Source organism: Salmo salar, chromosome ssa05 (assembly GCF_905237065.1).
Source record: "Salmo salar chromosome ssa05, Ssal_v3.1, whole genome shotgun sequence".
Lineage (NCBI taxonomy): Eukaryota > Metazoa > Chordata > Actinopteri > Salmoniformes > Salmonidae > Salmo > Salmo salar.
Window position 1 is genome coordinate 18,561,401 of NC_059446.1, and position 17,032 is coordinate 18,578,432.

Sequence of the window (17,032 nt, forward strand, 5' to 3'; positions counted from 1 at the left end):
CTGGTTGACGTTCTTATCACGAGAATATAGCACTAAAGGAAGTCACTGTGCAGAACAATGACTGTATGGTACAGAACAAAGTATAACAGATAGGAGCATTCCAGTCCACTACGTCACCCTAAACACAATTTTACAGAATGTCATTTTTTATTGCATGTCAAATATTCCGCATTAACTCTTTACTAATGCATTATCTGTTTTGACTTAACTTGAATTCATTTTCACATGAAACATATAGACCTTGGTCTATTTGGAAAGCAGCCTAATAATGACGGTAATGGAAAATAAGATCATGCTCCTCTTATTCATGTTTATACTCTGTACTTACTCACGTGCATTATATGCTGTTAATTTATTGCGCTTCAGTTGATATTGCGTCTCTACACCCCACTATCCTAAACCAGGTTTAAAGAAGACAGGGTGTGCACTACCAGGCACTACCCCTTGCGCCATAAATGTTCATATAGAGGACGAGTGTAGTGCACTTATGCAGCCTAGGGGACTGAGAGGCTACTACTATTTGTGCTGGATCTTCACCTAACGTTATGGAAAGTAAAGAGCTACCGCTGCATACAGAGGGCTGCTTCTACTAACCTGAACCCAGTGTGCATTCTCACAAAAAAGAAATCAGACATACCACTGCAGGTGGGCATTGTATGTGTGTATTTATTGGTAGGCATATGTAGCCTATACCCTAAACGTGATGCCCTTTATAGATGTGTGATGCTTCCACAATAATGAATATGCTCTCCTCTGAGCTCTGAGGCAGATCCCCAATAGGGACAGATCCCCTATAATAAAATAAATATATCATTATTAGCCTATTGTTATGAACACACACACACGCACACGCGCTCACACACATTCATACATACACACACCGGTAATAACAGAATATCAGGGGGTTGGTTCGTAGGACGAAAGGGGGAAGCCCCGCATTAGAACCTCCACCGGATGGCGGTATGAGGCTGTCCCTGTATGAGGCAGAGTGTGTGCGTGGGAGTTCCTCCTTTCGCCATTCCGGGGTGTCGCCGCACCACAGAGCGCACTGAGGGAGTCCTGCGAAGAGAGGCAGCCTCGTACGCTCCAGGCCTTTTCACACCTTCATCCAGGCCACACGGTGCCCCAGCATGCCCCAGAAGACAGGTATCAGCTCATTATTCCCCCAGAGACACGCCGCAGACCTCCCCAGCAGACCCGTTTGAAAGATTACGGAGACACCGAGGGATGCTACTGCAGCAAACGCACCCCGCAACTACAAACATTCTCGACGTCTGCCCGAGGACCAGATACATTTGGTTGGCCCCTGACAGAAGCCCCCGAGGATGTCCGACAGCGGTGCGAGCATGAACTCCGACGATCGGCCGGTTAAAAGTACGCACAATTATATAACGATGCTTATGCGTTATTGTTTTGGATCATTGGCTTTGCATTGGCTGCAAACATGGCTGCAATAATGTCGATATGTGATTGCATGTGTGTGTGTATCCCCTTTTCTCCCCCCTTTTAATTTATCCCCCAATAATAAAACAAAACACTCCTAAGGATATTGGATTGTGAGTCACTGATGAAACAGCAACACAGTCGAGCTATCGATGCCAGTGTTTGATGATTGACACTGCCACCTTTTTGAGTCCTCAGCAAATATGTTTTAGGTTCTGAATGCCGAGAGGGTGGTACGACCTGTGCACTATGAGGAAATTACCCCTTTATTTCTTATTTTGGGGAATGTCTCTCCCCGCGCACTGAGTGTGACATGGTGATGCTGCATGAGCTCGCTTTATTCGCCCCGTGCCCTGTGGTATTCTGAAGTAGGCCTACATGTACCCACCAGAGAGAGAGAGCGAGAGAGAGAGTGCGTGTGAGAGAGAGAGCGAGAGAGAGAGAGAGAATAGCATCTCTTTCCAATGAAACATTTCTGGCAGTTTGACGATGACAGCGAAAGGAAGACTCAAAGGTAAAATTATAATTGGCTACATTGTCTGTTTTGCTTAATTTAGGGATCTTAGGCCTGTATGTAGGCTATTAGATGTTGATGAAATGGGTAGGTGTCACGAGTTAATAAATGGATCTGTGGAAGTGACGATGTGAATAGAGGATATGTTTTGGGACTTGCCATTTATTCATCCCTGAACCATTTTTAGTGAGGTCCCATGCGTAGGCGATATCGGAGTGTTCATAGCCATGACGTTAACTGCTGTGAGAGCTCTATAGCTTGGTCTAAATGGTCGATGTCTAGATGTATTTTTATGCAAATTTGACTCACACCGTCAGGCAATTGATTCGTTTGATTGTTTTTAGGATGCAACTTGCGAGGTAGAAGAGACTAGATTCGGTTCCATATATGGATTTAATATGGTAGCTCATAATGTCATTCGTCCTGCACCTATGGTTGTGTTCATATTTTTGTGGGTTTGAAACGTAATATAGTGCATATGTCGCGTTATTAACGTTTCTTGTTGCTCCCTCGTGCTACATTATGCCTAATGAAATGATGTGCATCTGCACAAATTGTGCGCGTAAAGTCTCACTTTCCTCACTATTCTATTTGTATTGACCTCCCCGGATCATTCTCTCACTGAGAGCCAAATGAGAGACAAAATGGAGTTTCGGAATGCTTAGTTGCGTATCAGCATATTGTATGTAGCCTACTGCGTTCATTAAAGCAGGATATCATGCTTTTATTGTATCATTAGATTATGGAATATTTAATGTATTTATGAAGAGCGGCTTTTACGCGTTGGCGGCATCAGACTAGGTGATGGAGGTTCAGCGAGCCTTAGTACACAGGATCTGCACAGATTGTCATGTTTATCGTGGTCACAACAACCCTGGCAGTTTGTGGACTGTGTGCACGTAGTCACATGCGACGATGCCTAACTGGGAGATTATCACTGGTTTCTGGTGTGGGAAAAAGGGGGACGCGGGACAGATTGACACTCGCTCGGGAAAGCCCGGGCTTTCCGTGTGGGGCGCGTTTGGCTGGGTGTATGTGCATGTGCGCCGCGCGTGCACGTACGCGCGCGCGCGTGTGTTGGAACGCAGCTGGGCAGTGTGCTATAGTGCTCATCTGTAATAGTAAACTGAACAGCAGTATGCAAACCCATACACACATAATCTAGCTCAATGCCACTGTGAGAATAGAATGTAGCCTAGAGGAGAGAGACACATCACAGTGAGAGAGAACATTTCAGATGAGAGGAGGGAGCCGAGAGAGCATATATAAAGGCCTTTAGTGAAATGAGTGCAGTATGACTACAGTAGGCCTATGAATGGTGAGGGAGCCCAGACGGTAGCTTTGTTACATCCAGAAATGGGTGTGTGTAGGCTACTGTAGATGGATTAGGAGAGCGTGGGATAGGATGGAGGGATCAGGACGATTTGGAAGAGAGAGAGCACAACGGCAGATGAATGGAGGCACTGAACCGGGACGGAGTGCGAGCTAGGTGAGAGGCAGGAGACCAAAGAGAGAATGTGACAGGTACATTGAGGAGTTGAAGTAGATGAGAAGAGAGAGAGAGAGAGAGAAAGAGATGGAGGATTGTATGATGTAGCCTAATGGACAGACAGAATCTCCCAGGACCAATAGGATCTTCTGATCCTGTGGACTATAACCAATCTAATGGCTCAGATTTCAAACCGTTCTCAACAGATTTTATATGAAAGACTAGTGATTTTCAATCATGGTGAACCACACAATGTGCAGGATTTTGTTCCAGCCCAGCACTAACACATATTTTATTAAACTAATCAACTATCGTCAAAGCCCTCGATTTGGCCTGCCTATTGACATTTAGAGTTTGCAGGGAAAGGACGGGAGGTTAGGACACAAGGAATGGAGGGAAGACTATTGAGGAAGAGCCCGAGTCACCTTTCCTCACATGCCTTGCATGTACCGTTAATAAAAACATTGTGACTATCCATGGCCATACTAGTGCTCTCCTCATGGTCCACTTTCTGAGGAAAGTTGCTACTAACCCAGCTGTCTTTTATTTCTCTAGTGACTCACGCAATCTCCTCAAGTTGATAGGCTATCAGGTATTACATTAGAGCGTTTTCAGGCTAAGCGGTTGAACCTTTCATTCAGGCATACCAGTCAGAGAATAGAAGCAATCATCAGAGATCTCTCCATTCCGCAGACTTACTCTGCAAAGAGGTCTTGTCTGAATGGTTCACATATTGTACATTATATAAATAAAGATAGATGGGATTGGATAAGCCACAATTTTGCAGAGCTATTTAACCTGTTCAGCACTGTCAGATCAGTGATCAGTATTGAGGTAGGAAGGAAGGAAGGAAGGAGGAAAGAAGGAAGGATGAAAGGATTTTTCGTTCAGGAATGCAAGCATGCATGCACACACACACACACACACACACACACACACACACACACACACACACACACACACACACACACACACACACACACACACACACACACACACACACACACACACACACACACCACTCCTGGCATGGCTTGGGGCACCTTGCGCCCTGTGAGCGTGTGAATCTGTATGTGTGTGTGTGTACAGTTACTATTCATGTGAGTGTGTGTATAGTTAATATTCGTGTGTGTGTGTGTGTGTGTGTGTGAGTATGTGTACAGTTAGGATTCATGTGTGTGTGTGTGTGTGTGTGTGTGTGTGTGTGTTTGTGTGTGGGTGTGTGTGTGTGTGAGTATGTGTGAGTATGTGTACAGTTAGGATTCATGTGTGTGTGTGTGTGTGTGTGTGTGTGTGTGTGTGTGTGTTTGTGTGTGGGTGTGTGTGGGTGTTTGTGTGTGGGTGTGTGAGAGTGTGTGTACAGTTAGTATTGTTAGGTTCTGACTAACACAGTGAAAAACTAACAGACAACCAGTCAAAGCTCAAACTAAGTTAATTCACCCAATGGGTCAAACATCTGAATAAGACAAAGACATGTTCCAACCAGCACCAGTATTTATACCCTCCTTTAGGAGGAGTCTCCTGCCAACCAGCACCAGTATTTATACCCTCCTTTAGGAGGAGTCTCCTGCCAACCAGCACCAGTATTTATACCCTCCTTTAGGAGGAGTCTCCTGCCAACCAGCACCAGTATTTATACCCTCCTTTAGGAGGAGTCTCCTGCCAACCAGCACCAGTATTTATACCCTCCTTTAGGAGGAGTCTCCTGCCAACCAGCACCAGTATTTATACCCTCCTTTAGGAGGAGTCTCCTGCCAACCAGCACCAGTATTTATACCCTCCTTTAGGAGGAGTCTCCTGCCAACCAGCACCAGTATTTATACCCTCCTTTAGGAGGAGTCTCCTGCCAACCAGCACCAGTATTTATACCCTCCTTTAGGAGGAGTCTCCTGCCAACCAGCACCAGTATTTATACCCTCCTTTAGGAGGAGTCTCCTGCCAACCAGCACCAGTATTTATACCCTCCTTTAGGAGGAGTCTCCTGCCAACCAGCACCAGTATTTATACCCTCCTTTAGGAGGAGTCTCCTGCCAACCAGCTCCAGTATTTATACCCTCCTTTAGGAGGAGTCTCCTGCCAACCAGCACCAGTATTTATACCCTCCTTTAGGAGGAGTCTCCTGCCAACCAGCACCAGTATTTATACCCTCCTTTAGGAGGAGTCTCCTGCCAACCAGCACCAGTATTTATACCCTCCTTTAGGAGGAGTCTCCTGCCAACCAGCACCAGTATTTATACCCTCCTTTAGGAGGAGTCTCCTGCCAACCAGCACCAGTATTTATACCCTCCTTTAGGAGGAGTCTCCTGCCAACCAGCACCAGTATTTATACCCTCCTTTAGGAGGAGTCTCCTGCCAACCAGCACCAGTATTTATACCCTCCTTTAGGAGGAGTCTCCTGCCAACCAGCACCAGTATTTATACCCTCCTTTAGGAGGAGTCTCCTGCCAACCAGCACCAGTATTTATACCCTCCTTTAGGAGGAGTCTCCTGCTTGCACGTCTAAACACTATCTCTTTGTTGCTAGGCAGGAAGTTAAGGGATGTGGGTTATAAAACTGTTCCCTCTCCCTTCATCTGATTTAACCTCGGCCCTCATTCCTCACTAATCCACAGCTATCCAACCTTATCAGTGACCTCACTTAGTAACTTTCCAGACCCATACTTCTTATCCAACCTCTCTTGACCCCACCATTTACATTCCTCCTACATATAACTGTTAACTTCTAGTATAGCAAGTATTTCAAAGTACAACCCAACAGTATTGATATTTGTGTGAGTGAGTGTGTGTACAGTTAATATTCATGTGTGTGGTGCCTGTAGTGTGGTAGGTCACACGTTGACAGTTTTCTCTTAGTTCTGTGCGTACTATGGCAGGACAGAGTATTTATAGCCCTTTAGAGTATGCAGTGAGGGAGAGAAGGAGGGAGAGAGGTACAGAGAGAGAGGCAGAGAGAGAAAATAAAGGAGGTAGAGAGAGAGAGAAAGAGAGAGATTGTCTAATGAGGACATGCTGTTAGGGGATGGACCGTTGTTTCTGTCAGTGTGTGTGTGTGTGTACGTGTGTGTGTGAGCATATGTACACTGATGGTCCTTCATGTGTGAAGCATGCACACACACACACACCTTCAAAGACCTATGGATCTGTGCTAGGCTGCTAACTGATCTGGGTCAGAGATTGTGGAGGCATGATCACACACACACACACACACACACACACACACACACACACACACACACACACACACACACACACACACACACACACACACACACACACACACACACACACACACACACACACACACACACACACACACACACACACACACAAGCATGTGCACTATCACACCCCTCCCCCCTTCTTATTTTGCACTCTCTCACTCCTCTCGTTCCATGCTCCCATTCTTTCATCACTCAATTCCTCCCTCTCATTTATTTATGCAGTGACAGGCTGTAGGATGAGCAGATCTCCTGAGATGTGTTGTATCATTCTCCACGAGGTCTTGCAGAGGCCAACATATTGAGACAGAAACAGGTTCCTCACACGCAGTCAACAACACACACCAAGATGCCACAGGGAAACGCAGCGATGTTTTTTTTTAACCAATGGCAAATGCAGAGCTGTCAGGTCTAACTACAGCAGAAGTGTTGATAAAATACACTTTAGTGTTTTTCAACTGCCTGTACATGTACAGTAGTAGACAAATAAGGCATGAGGGGGTGTGGTATATGGCAAATATACTAAGTCTAAGGGCCCTTAGCCGTGGTAAATTGGCCATATACCACAAACACCTGAGGTGCCTTATTGATATTATAAACTGGTTACCAACGTAATTAGAGCAGTAAAAATACATGTTTTGTTATACCCGTGGTATATACAGTTGACGTCGGAAGTTTACATACACTTAGGTTGGAGTCATTAAAACTAGTTTTTCAATCACTCCACAAATTTGTTGTTAACAATCTATAGTTTCGGCATGTCGGTTAGGACGTCTACTTTGTGCATGACACAAGTAATTTTTCCAACAATTATTTACAGACAGATTATTTCACTTATAATTCAATGCATCACAATTCCAGTGGGTCAGAAGTTTACATACACTAATTTGACTGTGCCTTTAAACAGCTTAGAAAATTCCAGAAAATAATGTAATGGCTTTAGAAGCTTCTGATAGGCTAATTGACATCATTTTAGTCCGCTCAGCAAGGAAGAAGCCTCTGCTCCAAAACCGGCATAAAAAGCCAGACTACGGTTTGCAACTGCACATGGGGACAAAGATCGTACTTTTTGGAGAAATGTCCTCTGGTCTAATGAAATGAAAATATAACTGTTTGGCCATAATGACCATCGTTATGTTTGGAGGAAAAAGGGGGAGGCTTGCAAGTCGAAGAACACCATCCCAACCGTGAAGCACGGGGATGGCAGCATCATGTTGTGGGGGTGCTTTGCTGTAGGAGGGACTGGTGCACTTCACAAAATAGATGGAATCATGAGTTGGAAAATTACGTGGATATATTGAAGCAACATCTCAAGACATCAGTCAGGAAGTTAAAGCTTGGTCGCAAATGGGTCTTCCAAATGGACAATGACCCCAAGCATACTTCCAAAGCTGTGGCAAAATGGCTTAAGGACAACAAAGTCAAGGTATTGGAGTGGCCATCACAAAGCCCTGACCTCAACCCTATAGAAAATTTGTGGGCAGAACTGAAAAATCGTGTCCGAGTAAGGAGGCCTACAAACCTGCCTCAGTTACACCAGCTATGCCAGGAGGAATGGGCCAAAATTCACCCAACTTATTGTGGGGAGCTTGTGGAAGGCTATCTGAAACGTTTGACCCAAGTTAAACAATTTAAAGGCAATGCTACCAAATACTAATTGAGTGTATGTAAACTTCTGACCCACTGGGAATGTGATGAAATAAATAAAAGCTGAAATAAATCATTCTCTCTACTATTATTCTGACATTTCACATTCTTAAAATAAAGTGGTGATCCTAACTGACCTAAGAAAGGGATTTTTTACTAGGATTAAATGTCAGGAATTGTGAAAAACTGAGTTTAAATGTATTTGGCTAAGGTGTATGTAAACTTCCGACTTCAACTGTATGTTATGATATACCACGGCTGTCAGTCAATCAGCATTCAGTGCTCTAACCACCCAGTATCTAATATTCTACAAAGCCTTTTTTCCCAAGTACTGTATTTCATTTTCTCAAACTCTCCATTCTCTTCAAAATCTGTCCTACTTCTCCTCTCCTCTCCTCTCCTCTCCTCTCCTCTCCTCTCCTCTCCTCTCCTCTCCTCTCCTCTCCTCTCCTCTCCTCTCCTCTCCTCTCCTCTCCTCTCCTCTCCTCTCCTCTCCTCTCCTCTCCTCTCCTCTCCTCTCCTCTCTCCCCCCACCCTCCCTCCCTCCCTCTCCTCCTCTTCTCTCACAATCACAATCTCTTTCACACACACACACACACACACACACACACACACACACACACACACACACACACACACACACACACACACACACACACACACACACACACACACACACACACACACACACACACATTTTTTCACTTGCACATACTCTCACACACCCTCAAACCATACCATACTATAATGGGTTAGAGTAGTTTGGTGGTGGGACTAGGGCAGTGCATTGGACAGGACATTCCTTGTATTGGTAAAAGAACAGTGTGGGTTAGTTCCCTGTAGAGCTAATCCTACCGTAGTGGACCTGGAGCAGTGACCTGACCTGGTTAGCCCTTTAGCTCAGTGGGCTACGGGCTGTCTCTGCCAGTGTGGAATACCCCCAAAACCTCAGAGACACATGACTAGTCGGGGGCTGCGGAGCCTGGAGTGATGGTGTGTGTGTGTGTGCAGTGTGCGTCCGTGTGTGTGTGTGTGTGTGATGAATTAGCCTGATTTACGGTTTAGGTGATAGGGGCAGTCAGGAGGTAGTAGGGGACAGTTAGAGGGTGATGGATAGAAGGCAGAAAGAAACAGAGAGAGAAAGAAAAAAGAAAGAAAAAAGAAAAAAGAGAGAGAGTGAGCAGAAGGCCTACTTTCCTGATCTAGGCCATTATCTGTGTTAGCACTGGTGGGGCTTCATGAGGCTCTGTAGATCCTGCAGAACATTACCTTTATGTGTGTGTGTGTGTTTATGTGTGTGTATGTGTGTGTGTGTGCGTGCGCGCACAAGTGTGTTTCTGTGTTGCCGCAACTTTATCTGTATGTGTGTATTTCTGTCTCTGTATTTCTTTGTTTGTGCATGTGTGTGCATACGTGGATGTACAGTTGAAGTCGGAAGTTTACATACACCTTAGCCAAATACATTTAAACTCAGTTTTTCAGTAAAAATTCCCTGTCTTAGGTCAGTTAGGATCACCACTTTATTTTAAGAATGTGAAATGTCAGAATAATAGTAGAGAGAATGATTTATTTCTGCTTTTATTTATTTCATCACATTCCCAGTGGGTCACAAGTTTACATACACTCAATTAGTATTTGGTAGCATTGCCTTTAAATTGTTTAACTTGGGTCAAACGTTTCGGGTAGCCTTCCACAAGCTTCCCATAATAAGTTGGGTGAATTTTGGCCCATTCCTCCTGACAGAGCTGGTGTAACTGAGTCAGGTTTGTAGGCCTCCTTGCTCGCACACGATTTTTCAGTTCTGCCCACAAATTTTCTACAGGGTTGAGGTCAGGGCTTTGTGATGGCCACTCCAAGACCTTGACTTTGTTGTCCTTAAGCCATTTTGCCACAACTTTGGAAGTATGCTTGGGGTCATTGTCCATTAGGAAGACCCATTTGCGACCAAGCTTTAACTTCCTGACTGATGTCTTGAGATGTTGCTTCAACATATCCACGTAATTTTCCAACCTCATGATGCCATCTATTTTGTGAAGTGCACCAGTCCCTCCTGCAGCAAAGCACCCCCACAACATGATGCTGCCATCCCCGTGCTTCACGGTCGGGATGGTGTTCTTCGACTTGCAAGCCTCCCCCTTTTTCCTCCAAACATAACGATGGTCATTATGGCCAAACAGTTCTATTTTCGTTTCATCAGACCAGAGGACATTTCTCCAAAAAGTACGATCTTTGTCCCCATGTGCAGTTGCAAACGTAGTCTGGCTTTTTTATGGCGGTTTTGGAACAGTGGCTTCTTCCTTGCTGAGCGGCCTTTCAGGTTATGTCGATATAGGACTCATTTTACTGTGGTGGGACTAGGGCAGTACCTGTTTCCTCCAGCATCTTCACAAGGTTCTTTGCTGTTGTTCTGGGATTGATTTGCACTTTTCGCACCAAAGTACGTTCATCTCTAGGAGACAGAACGCGTCTCCTTCCTGACTGCTATGATGGCTGTCTGGTCCCATGGTGTTTATACTTGCGTACTATTGTTTGTTCAGATGAACGTGGTACCTTCAGGCATTTGGAAATTGCTCCCAAGGATGAACCAGGCTTGTGGAGGTCTACAATTTGTTTTCTGAGGTCTTGGTTTATTTCTTTAAATATTCCCATGATGTCAAGCAAAGAGGCACTTAGTTTGAAGGTAGGCCTTGAAACACATCCACAGGTACACCTCCAATTGACTAAAGTGATGTCAATTAGCCTATCAGAAGTTTCTAAAGCCATGACATAATTTTCTGGAATTCTCCAAGCTGTTTACAGGCACAGTCGTCTTAGTGTATGTAAACTTCTGAAACACTGGAATTGTGATACAGTGAATTATAAGTGAAATAATCTGTCTGTAAACAATTGTTGGAAAAATTACTTGTGTCATGCTCAAAGTAGATGTCCTAACCGACTTGCCAAAACTATAGCTTGTTAACAAGAAATTTGTGGAGTGATTGAAAAACTAGTTTTAATGACTCCAACCTAAGTGTATGTAAACTTCCGACTTCAACTGTATGTGTGTTCGTATCTCAGTGTGTGTATGGGGTTTTGCCTTTGCGCCTGTGTGTGTGAGTCCTCACGTGCAGCTGGGAGCTCTTGCTTTGTCACTCTCCTCATCAGTCATCTCCAGCAGGGCCCTAAGGGCCTTCATTATGTAAGAGAAACACCGCTGCAAAGCGCAGACCAACAACTCAGCCATAGCTATGCTGAACTAAAGCCTGTTAGGCCACCTATAACACAGACAGTACATTTAAGTTTAAAGTTTTATTAGTCGTCTTTACGGGATACGCATGGTACACATCGTCCAATGAAATCCTTACTTCTCGAAAATGCAACAACACTAAAGAAATAAGAAATACTAAAAGATGGCCTACACACAATACCCCATAAAGTGGAATTATATTTTTAGAAATGTGTACAAATTAATGCAAAATTTAAAGCTGAAATGTCTTGAGTCAATAAGTATTCAAAGCCTTTGTTATGGCAAGCCTAAATAAGTTCAACAGTAAAAATGTGCTTAACAAGACACATAATAAGTTGCATGGATTCAGTGTGCAATACTGGTGTTTAATATGATATTTGAATGACTACCTCATCTCAGTACCCCACACATACAATTATCTGTAAGGTTCCTTACTGGAACAGTGAACTTAAAACACAGATTCACCCACAAAGACCTGGGAGGTTTTCCAATGCCTTGCAAAGCGTTTCATTGATCACTGAATTGTTGGGCGCTTGCAAGAAAGACATTTCACTGTACTTGTGCACGTGACATTCAAAGGTGAAACTTGAAACCTATTGGTAGATGGGTAAAAATAAAAAAGAAGACATTGAATATCACTTTGAGCAAGGTGAAGTTGATAATTAGACTTTGGATGGTGTATCAATACACTACAAAGATACAGGTGTCCTTCCTAACTCAGTTGCAGGAGAGGAAGGAAACTGCTCAGGGATTTCACCATGAGGCCAATGGTGACTTTAAAACAGTTACAGAGTTTAATGGCTGTGATAGGAGAAAACTGAGGATGGATCAACAACATTGTAGTTACTCAACAATACTAACCTACATGAGGTTAGTGAAAAGAAGGAAGCTTCTACAGCAGGGCAGTCAAACTCAATCCACAGAGGGCCAAGTGTCTGGGTATTTTTGTTTTTTCCTTTCAATTAAGACGTAGACAACCAGGTGAGGGGAGTTCCTTACTAATTAGTGACCTTAATTCATCAATAAAGTACAATTGTTGATGCAAAATCCGCAGACACTTGGCCCTCTGTTGAATGAGTTTGATAAAAGTGCTGTACAGAATAATATTCAAAAATATGCATCCTGTTTGCAATAAGGTCCTAAAGTAAAACTGCAAAATACAAAGCATTATGTTTGGGGCAAATCCAACATATCACATCAATGAGTACCATTCTCCATAATTTCAAGTACGGTGGTGGCTGAATCAAGGTTATGGGTATGCTTATCGTCAAGGACTAGGGAGTTTTTTTAGGATAAAAAGAAAAGGAATAGAGCTAAGCACAGGCAAAATCCAAAAGGAAAACATGGTTCAGTCTGCTTTCCAACAGACACTGGGAGACAAATGTTTCTGAGTAGCCTAGTTACAGTTTTGACTTTAATCTGCTTGAAAATCTATGGCAAGACATGAAAATGGCTGTCTAGCAATGATTAACAACCAACTTGACAGAGCTTGAAGAATAAAAAAAAAGAATGTGCAGATTTTACCAAGAAGACACACAGCTGTATTCGCTGCCAAAGGTGATTCTAACATGTATTATAAACTGGGTGGTTTGAGCCCAGAATGCTGATTGGCTGACAGCCGTGGTATATCAGACTGTATACCACGGGTATGACAAAATATTTATTTTTACTGCTCTAATTACATTGGTAACAAGTTTATAAGAGCAATAAGGCACCTCAGGGGTTTGTGGTACAGTGGGGGGAAAAAGTATTTGATCCCCTGCTGATTTTGTACGTTTGCCCACTTACAAAGAAATGATCAGTCTATAATTTTAATGGTTAGTTTATTTGAACAGTGAGAGACAGAATAACAACAAAAAAATCCTGAAAAACGCATGTCAAAAATGTTATAAAATGATTTGCATTTTAATGAGGGAAATAAGTATTTGACCCCTCTGCAAAACATGACTTAGTACTTGGTGGCAAAACACTTGTTGGCAATCACAGAGGTCAGACGTTTCTTGTAGTTGGCCACCAGGTTTGCACACATCTCAGGAGGGATTTTGTCCCACTCCTCTTTGCAGATCTTCTCCAAGTCATTAAGGTTTCGAGGCTGACGTTTGGCAACTCGAACCTTCAGCTCCCTCCACAGATCTTCTATGGGATTATGGTCTGGAGACTGGCTAGGCCACTCCAGGACCTTAATGTGCTTCTTCTTGAGCCACTCTTGTTGCCTTGGCCGTGTGTTTTGGGCCATTGTCATGCTGGAATACCCATCCACGACCCATTTTCAATGCCCTGGCTGAGGGAAGGATGTTCTCACCCAAGATTTGATGGTACATGGCCCCGTCCATCGTCCCTTTAATGCGGTGAAGTTGTCCTGTCCCCTTAGCAGAAAAACACCCCCAAAGCATAATGTTTCCACCTCCATGTTTGACGGTGGAGATGGTGTTCTTGGGGTCATAGGCAGCATTCCTCTTCCTCCAAACACGGCGAGCTGAGTTGATGCCAAAGAGCTCCATTTTGGTCTCATCTGACCACAACACTTTCACCAGTTGTCCTCTGAATCATTCAGATGTTCATTGGCAAACTTCAGATGGGCATGTATATGTATTCTTGAGCAGGGGGACCTTGCGGGCGCTGCAGGACTTCAGTCCTTCACGGCGTAGTGTGTTACCAATTGTTTTCTTGGTGACTATGGTCCCAGCTGCCTTGAGATCATTGATAAGATCCTCTCGTGTAGTTCTGGGCTGATTCCTCACCGTTCTCATGATCATTGCAACCCCACGAGGTGAGATCTTGCAAGAAGCCCCAGGCCGAGGGATACTGACAGTTCTTTTGTGTTTCTTCCATTTGCGAATAATCACACCAAATGTTGTCACCTTCTCACCAGGCTGCTTGACGATGGTCTTGTAGCCCATTCCAGCCTTGTGTAGGTCTACAATCCTGTCCCTGACATCCTTGGAGAGCTCGTTGGTCTTTTCCATGGTGGAGAGTTTGGAATCTGATTGATTGATTGCTTCTGTGGACAGGTGTCTTTTATACAGGTAACAAGCTGAGATTAGGAGCACTCCCTTTAAGAGTGTGTTCCTAATCTCAGCTCGTTACCTGTATAAAAGACACCTGGGAGCCAGAAATCTTTCTGATTGAGAGGGGGTCAAATACTTATTTCCCTCATTAAAATGCAAATCAATTTATACCATTTTTGACATGCGTTTTTCTGGATTTTTTTGTTGTTATTCTGTCTCTCACTGTTCAAATAAACCTACCATTAAAATGATAGACTGATCCTTTCTTTATCAGTGGGCAAACGTACAAAATCAGCAGGGGATCAAACACTCCCCCCCCCACTGTATATGGCAAATTTCAAGGCTAAGGGCTGTATCCAGGCACTCCGTGTTGCGTCGTGTGCCTGTTACCAAAATATAACTGTTACTAAATATAACAATGTGGATTTTCATAAGTATTCTAATAAAGTGTGTACCTTTTGTATTTTGAATTCAGGCTGTAACACAACAAAATGTCAAATAAGTCAAGGGGTATGAATACTTCCAGAAGGCACTGCAGTCCAATATTTACACATGTAAAGTGAAAGAGGGGATGGGGGGCAGTGTATAAACTGAGCAGTAGAAAAAAGAGTCTGGTAGCAGCAGTTGTGATGTGTGTGTAGGTAGATAGGTAGATAGGTAGATATAGATAGATATAGAGATAGATAGATAGATAGATAGATAGATAGATAGATAGATAGATAGATAGATAGATAGATAGATAGATAGATAGATAGATAGATAGATAGATAGATAGATAGATAGATAGATAGATAGATAGATAGATAGATAGATAGATAGATAGATAGATAGATAGATAGATAGATAGATAGATAGATAGATAGATAGATGGGTAGATAGGTAGATATATATATATATATATATAGATAGATAGATAGATAGATAGATAGATAGATAGATAGATACGCAGTTTCCCTGTATCCTGTTGCATCCTGTACTGTATATGATGTGAATTACATTTCTCTCTCTTATTCTCTCCTTTTTCTCACCCTGTCTCCCTGTCTCCCCATCTCTCTCTCCCCCATCTCTCTCTCCATCCCCATATCTCTCTCCATCCCCGTCTCTCCCCATCTCTCACTCCATCCCCATCTCTCCCCCAATCTCTCCCTCTCCACCCCATCTCTCACCCATCCCTCCCCCATATCTCACTCCATCCCCATCTCTCCCCATCTCTCTCTCCATCCCCATCTCTCTCTCATCCCCATCTCTCCCCATCTCTCTCTCCATCCCCATCTCTCCCCATCTCTCTCTCCATCCCCATCTCTCTCTCATCCCCATCTCTCCCCATCTCTCTCTCCATCCCCATATATCTCCATCCCCATCTCTCCCCATCTCTCACTCCATCCCCATCTCTCCCCCAATCTCTCCCCATCTCCCTCTCCACCCCATCTCTCACCCATCCCTCCCCCATATCTCTCACCATCCCCATCTCTCCCCATCTCTCTCTCCATCCCCATCTCCCCCATCTCTCTCTCCATCCCCATCTCTCTCTCCATCCCCATCTCTTCCCCATCTCTCTCTCGATACCTATCTCTCCCCCATCTCTCCCCATCTCTCACTCCATCCCCATATCGCCCCCATCTCTCTCTTCATCCCCATATCGCCCCCATCTCTCTCTCCATCCCCATCTCCCCCATCTCTCTCTCCATCCCCATCTCTCCCCATCTCTCACTCCATCCCCATCTCTCCCCCAATCTCTCCCCATCTCCCTCTCCACCCCATCTCTCACCCATCCCTCCCCCATATCTCTCACCATCCCCATCTCTCCCCATCTCTCTCTCCATCCCCATCTCCCCCATCTCTCTCTCCATCCCCATCTATCCCCCATCGCTCTCTCCATCCCAATCTCTCCCCATCTCTCTCTCCATCCCCATCTCTGCTCCATCTCTCTCTCCATCCCCATTCCTCCGTCATCTCTCTCTCCATCCCATCCCATCCCTCCCCATCTCTCTCCATCCCCATCCCTCCCCCATCTCTTTTTCTCCCATCTCCCCTCATCTATCCCCATCTTTGTCTCCATCCCATCTCTCCCCATCTCTCTCTCCATCCCCATCTCCCCCATCTCTCACGCCATCCCCAACTCTCCCCATCTCTCTCTCCATCCCCATCTCTCGTCCATATTTCTCTCTATCCCCATCTCTCCCCCATCTCTCTCTCCATCTTTCTCCCTCTCTCTTTTCCTCCTTCTCCCCTTCCTCTCCTCTTCCTAGCGGTCCCCTTCCCCCTGAGCCACAGGCTCTCCATGAAGGAGGTGTTTGACTGTGAGGGGAAGCCCAGAGTAGACCTGCTAAAAGCCCACCTCACCAAGGAGGGTCGTCTGGAGGAGCTGGTGGCCCTACGTATCATCAATGAGGGAGCCGCCATCCTGCGCCAGGAGAGGACCATGCTGGATATAGAAGCCCCAGTCACAGGTGAGGAGGGAGGGGGAGAGGGGCAGAGGAGGAGAGT

General features: G+C 44.6%; 1 protein-coding gene across 3 annotated transcripts in view; it reads left to right on the top strand.

The window, feature by feature from the left end:
- Positions 1-950: 950 nt before the first annotated feature.
- Positions 951-17,032, top strand: part of ppp3cb (protein phosphatase 3, catalytic subunit, beta isozyme) — a 35,786-nt gene continuing 19,704 nt past the window's right edge. The window contains exons 1-2 of one of the 3 annotated variants that reach the window (XM_014198992.1): positions 951-1,374; positions 16,795-16,995. In XM_014198992.1, coding sequence (XP_014054467.1) covers positions 1,326-1,374; positions 16,795-16,995 — 250 coding nt within the window. In that variant the 5' untranslated portion in view covers positions 951-1,325. Of the gene's footprint in view, positions 1,375-1,814; positions 1,958-16,794; positions 16,996-17,032 lie in introns of those variants that run through there. The other 2 variants (XM_014198990.2, XM_014198991.1) reach the window with 2 other exon arrangements.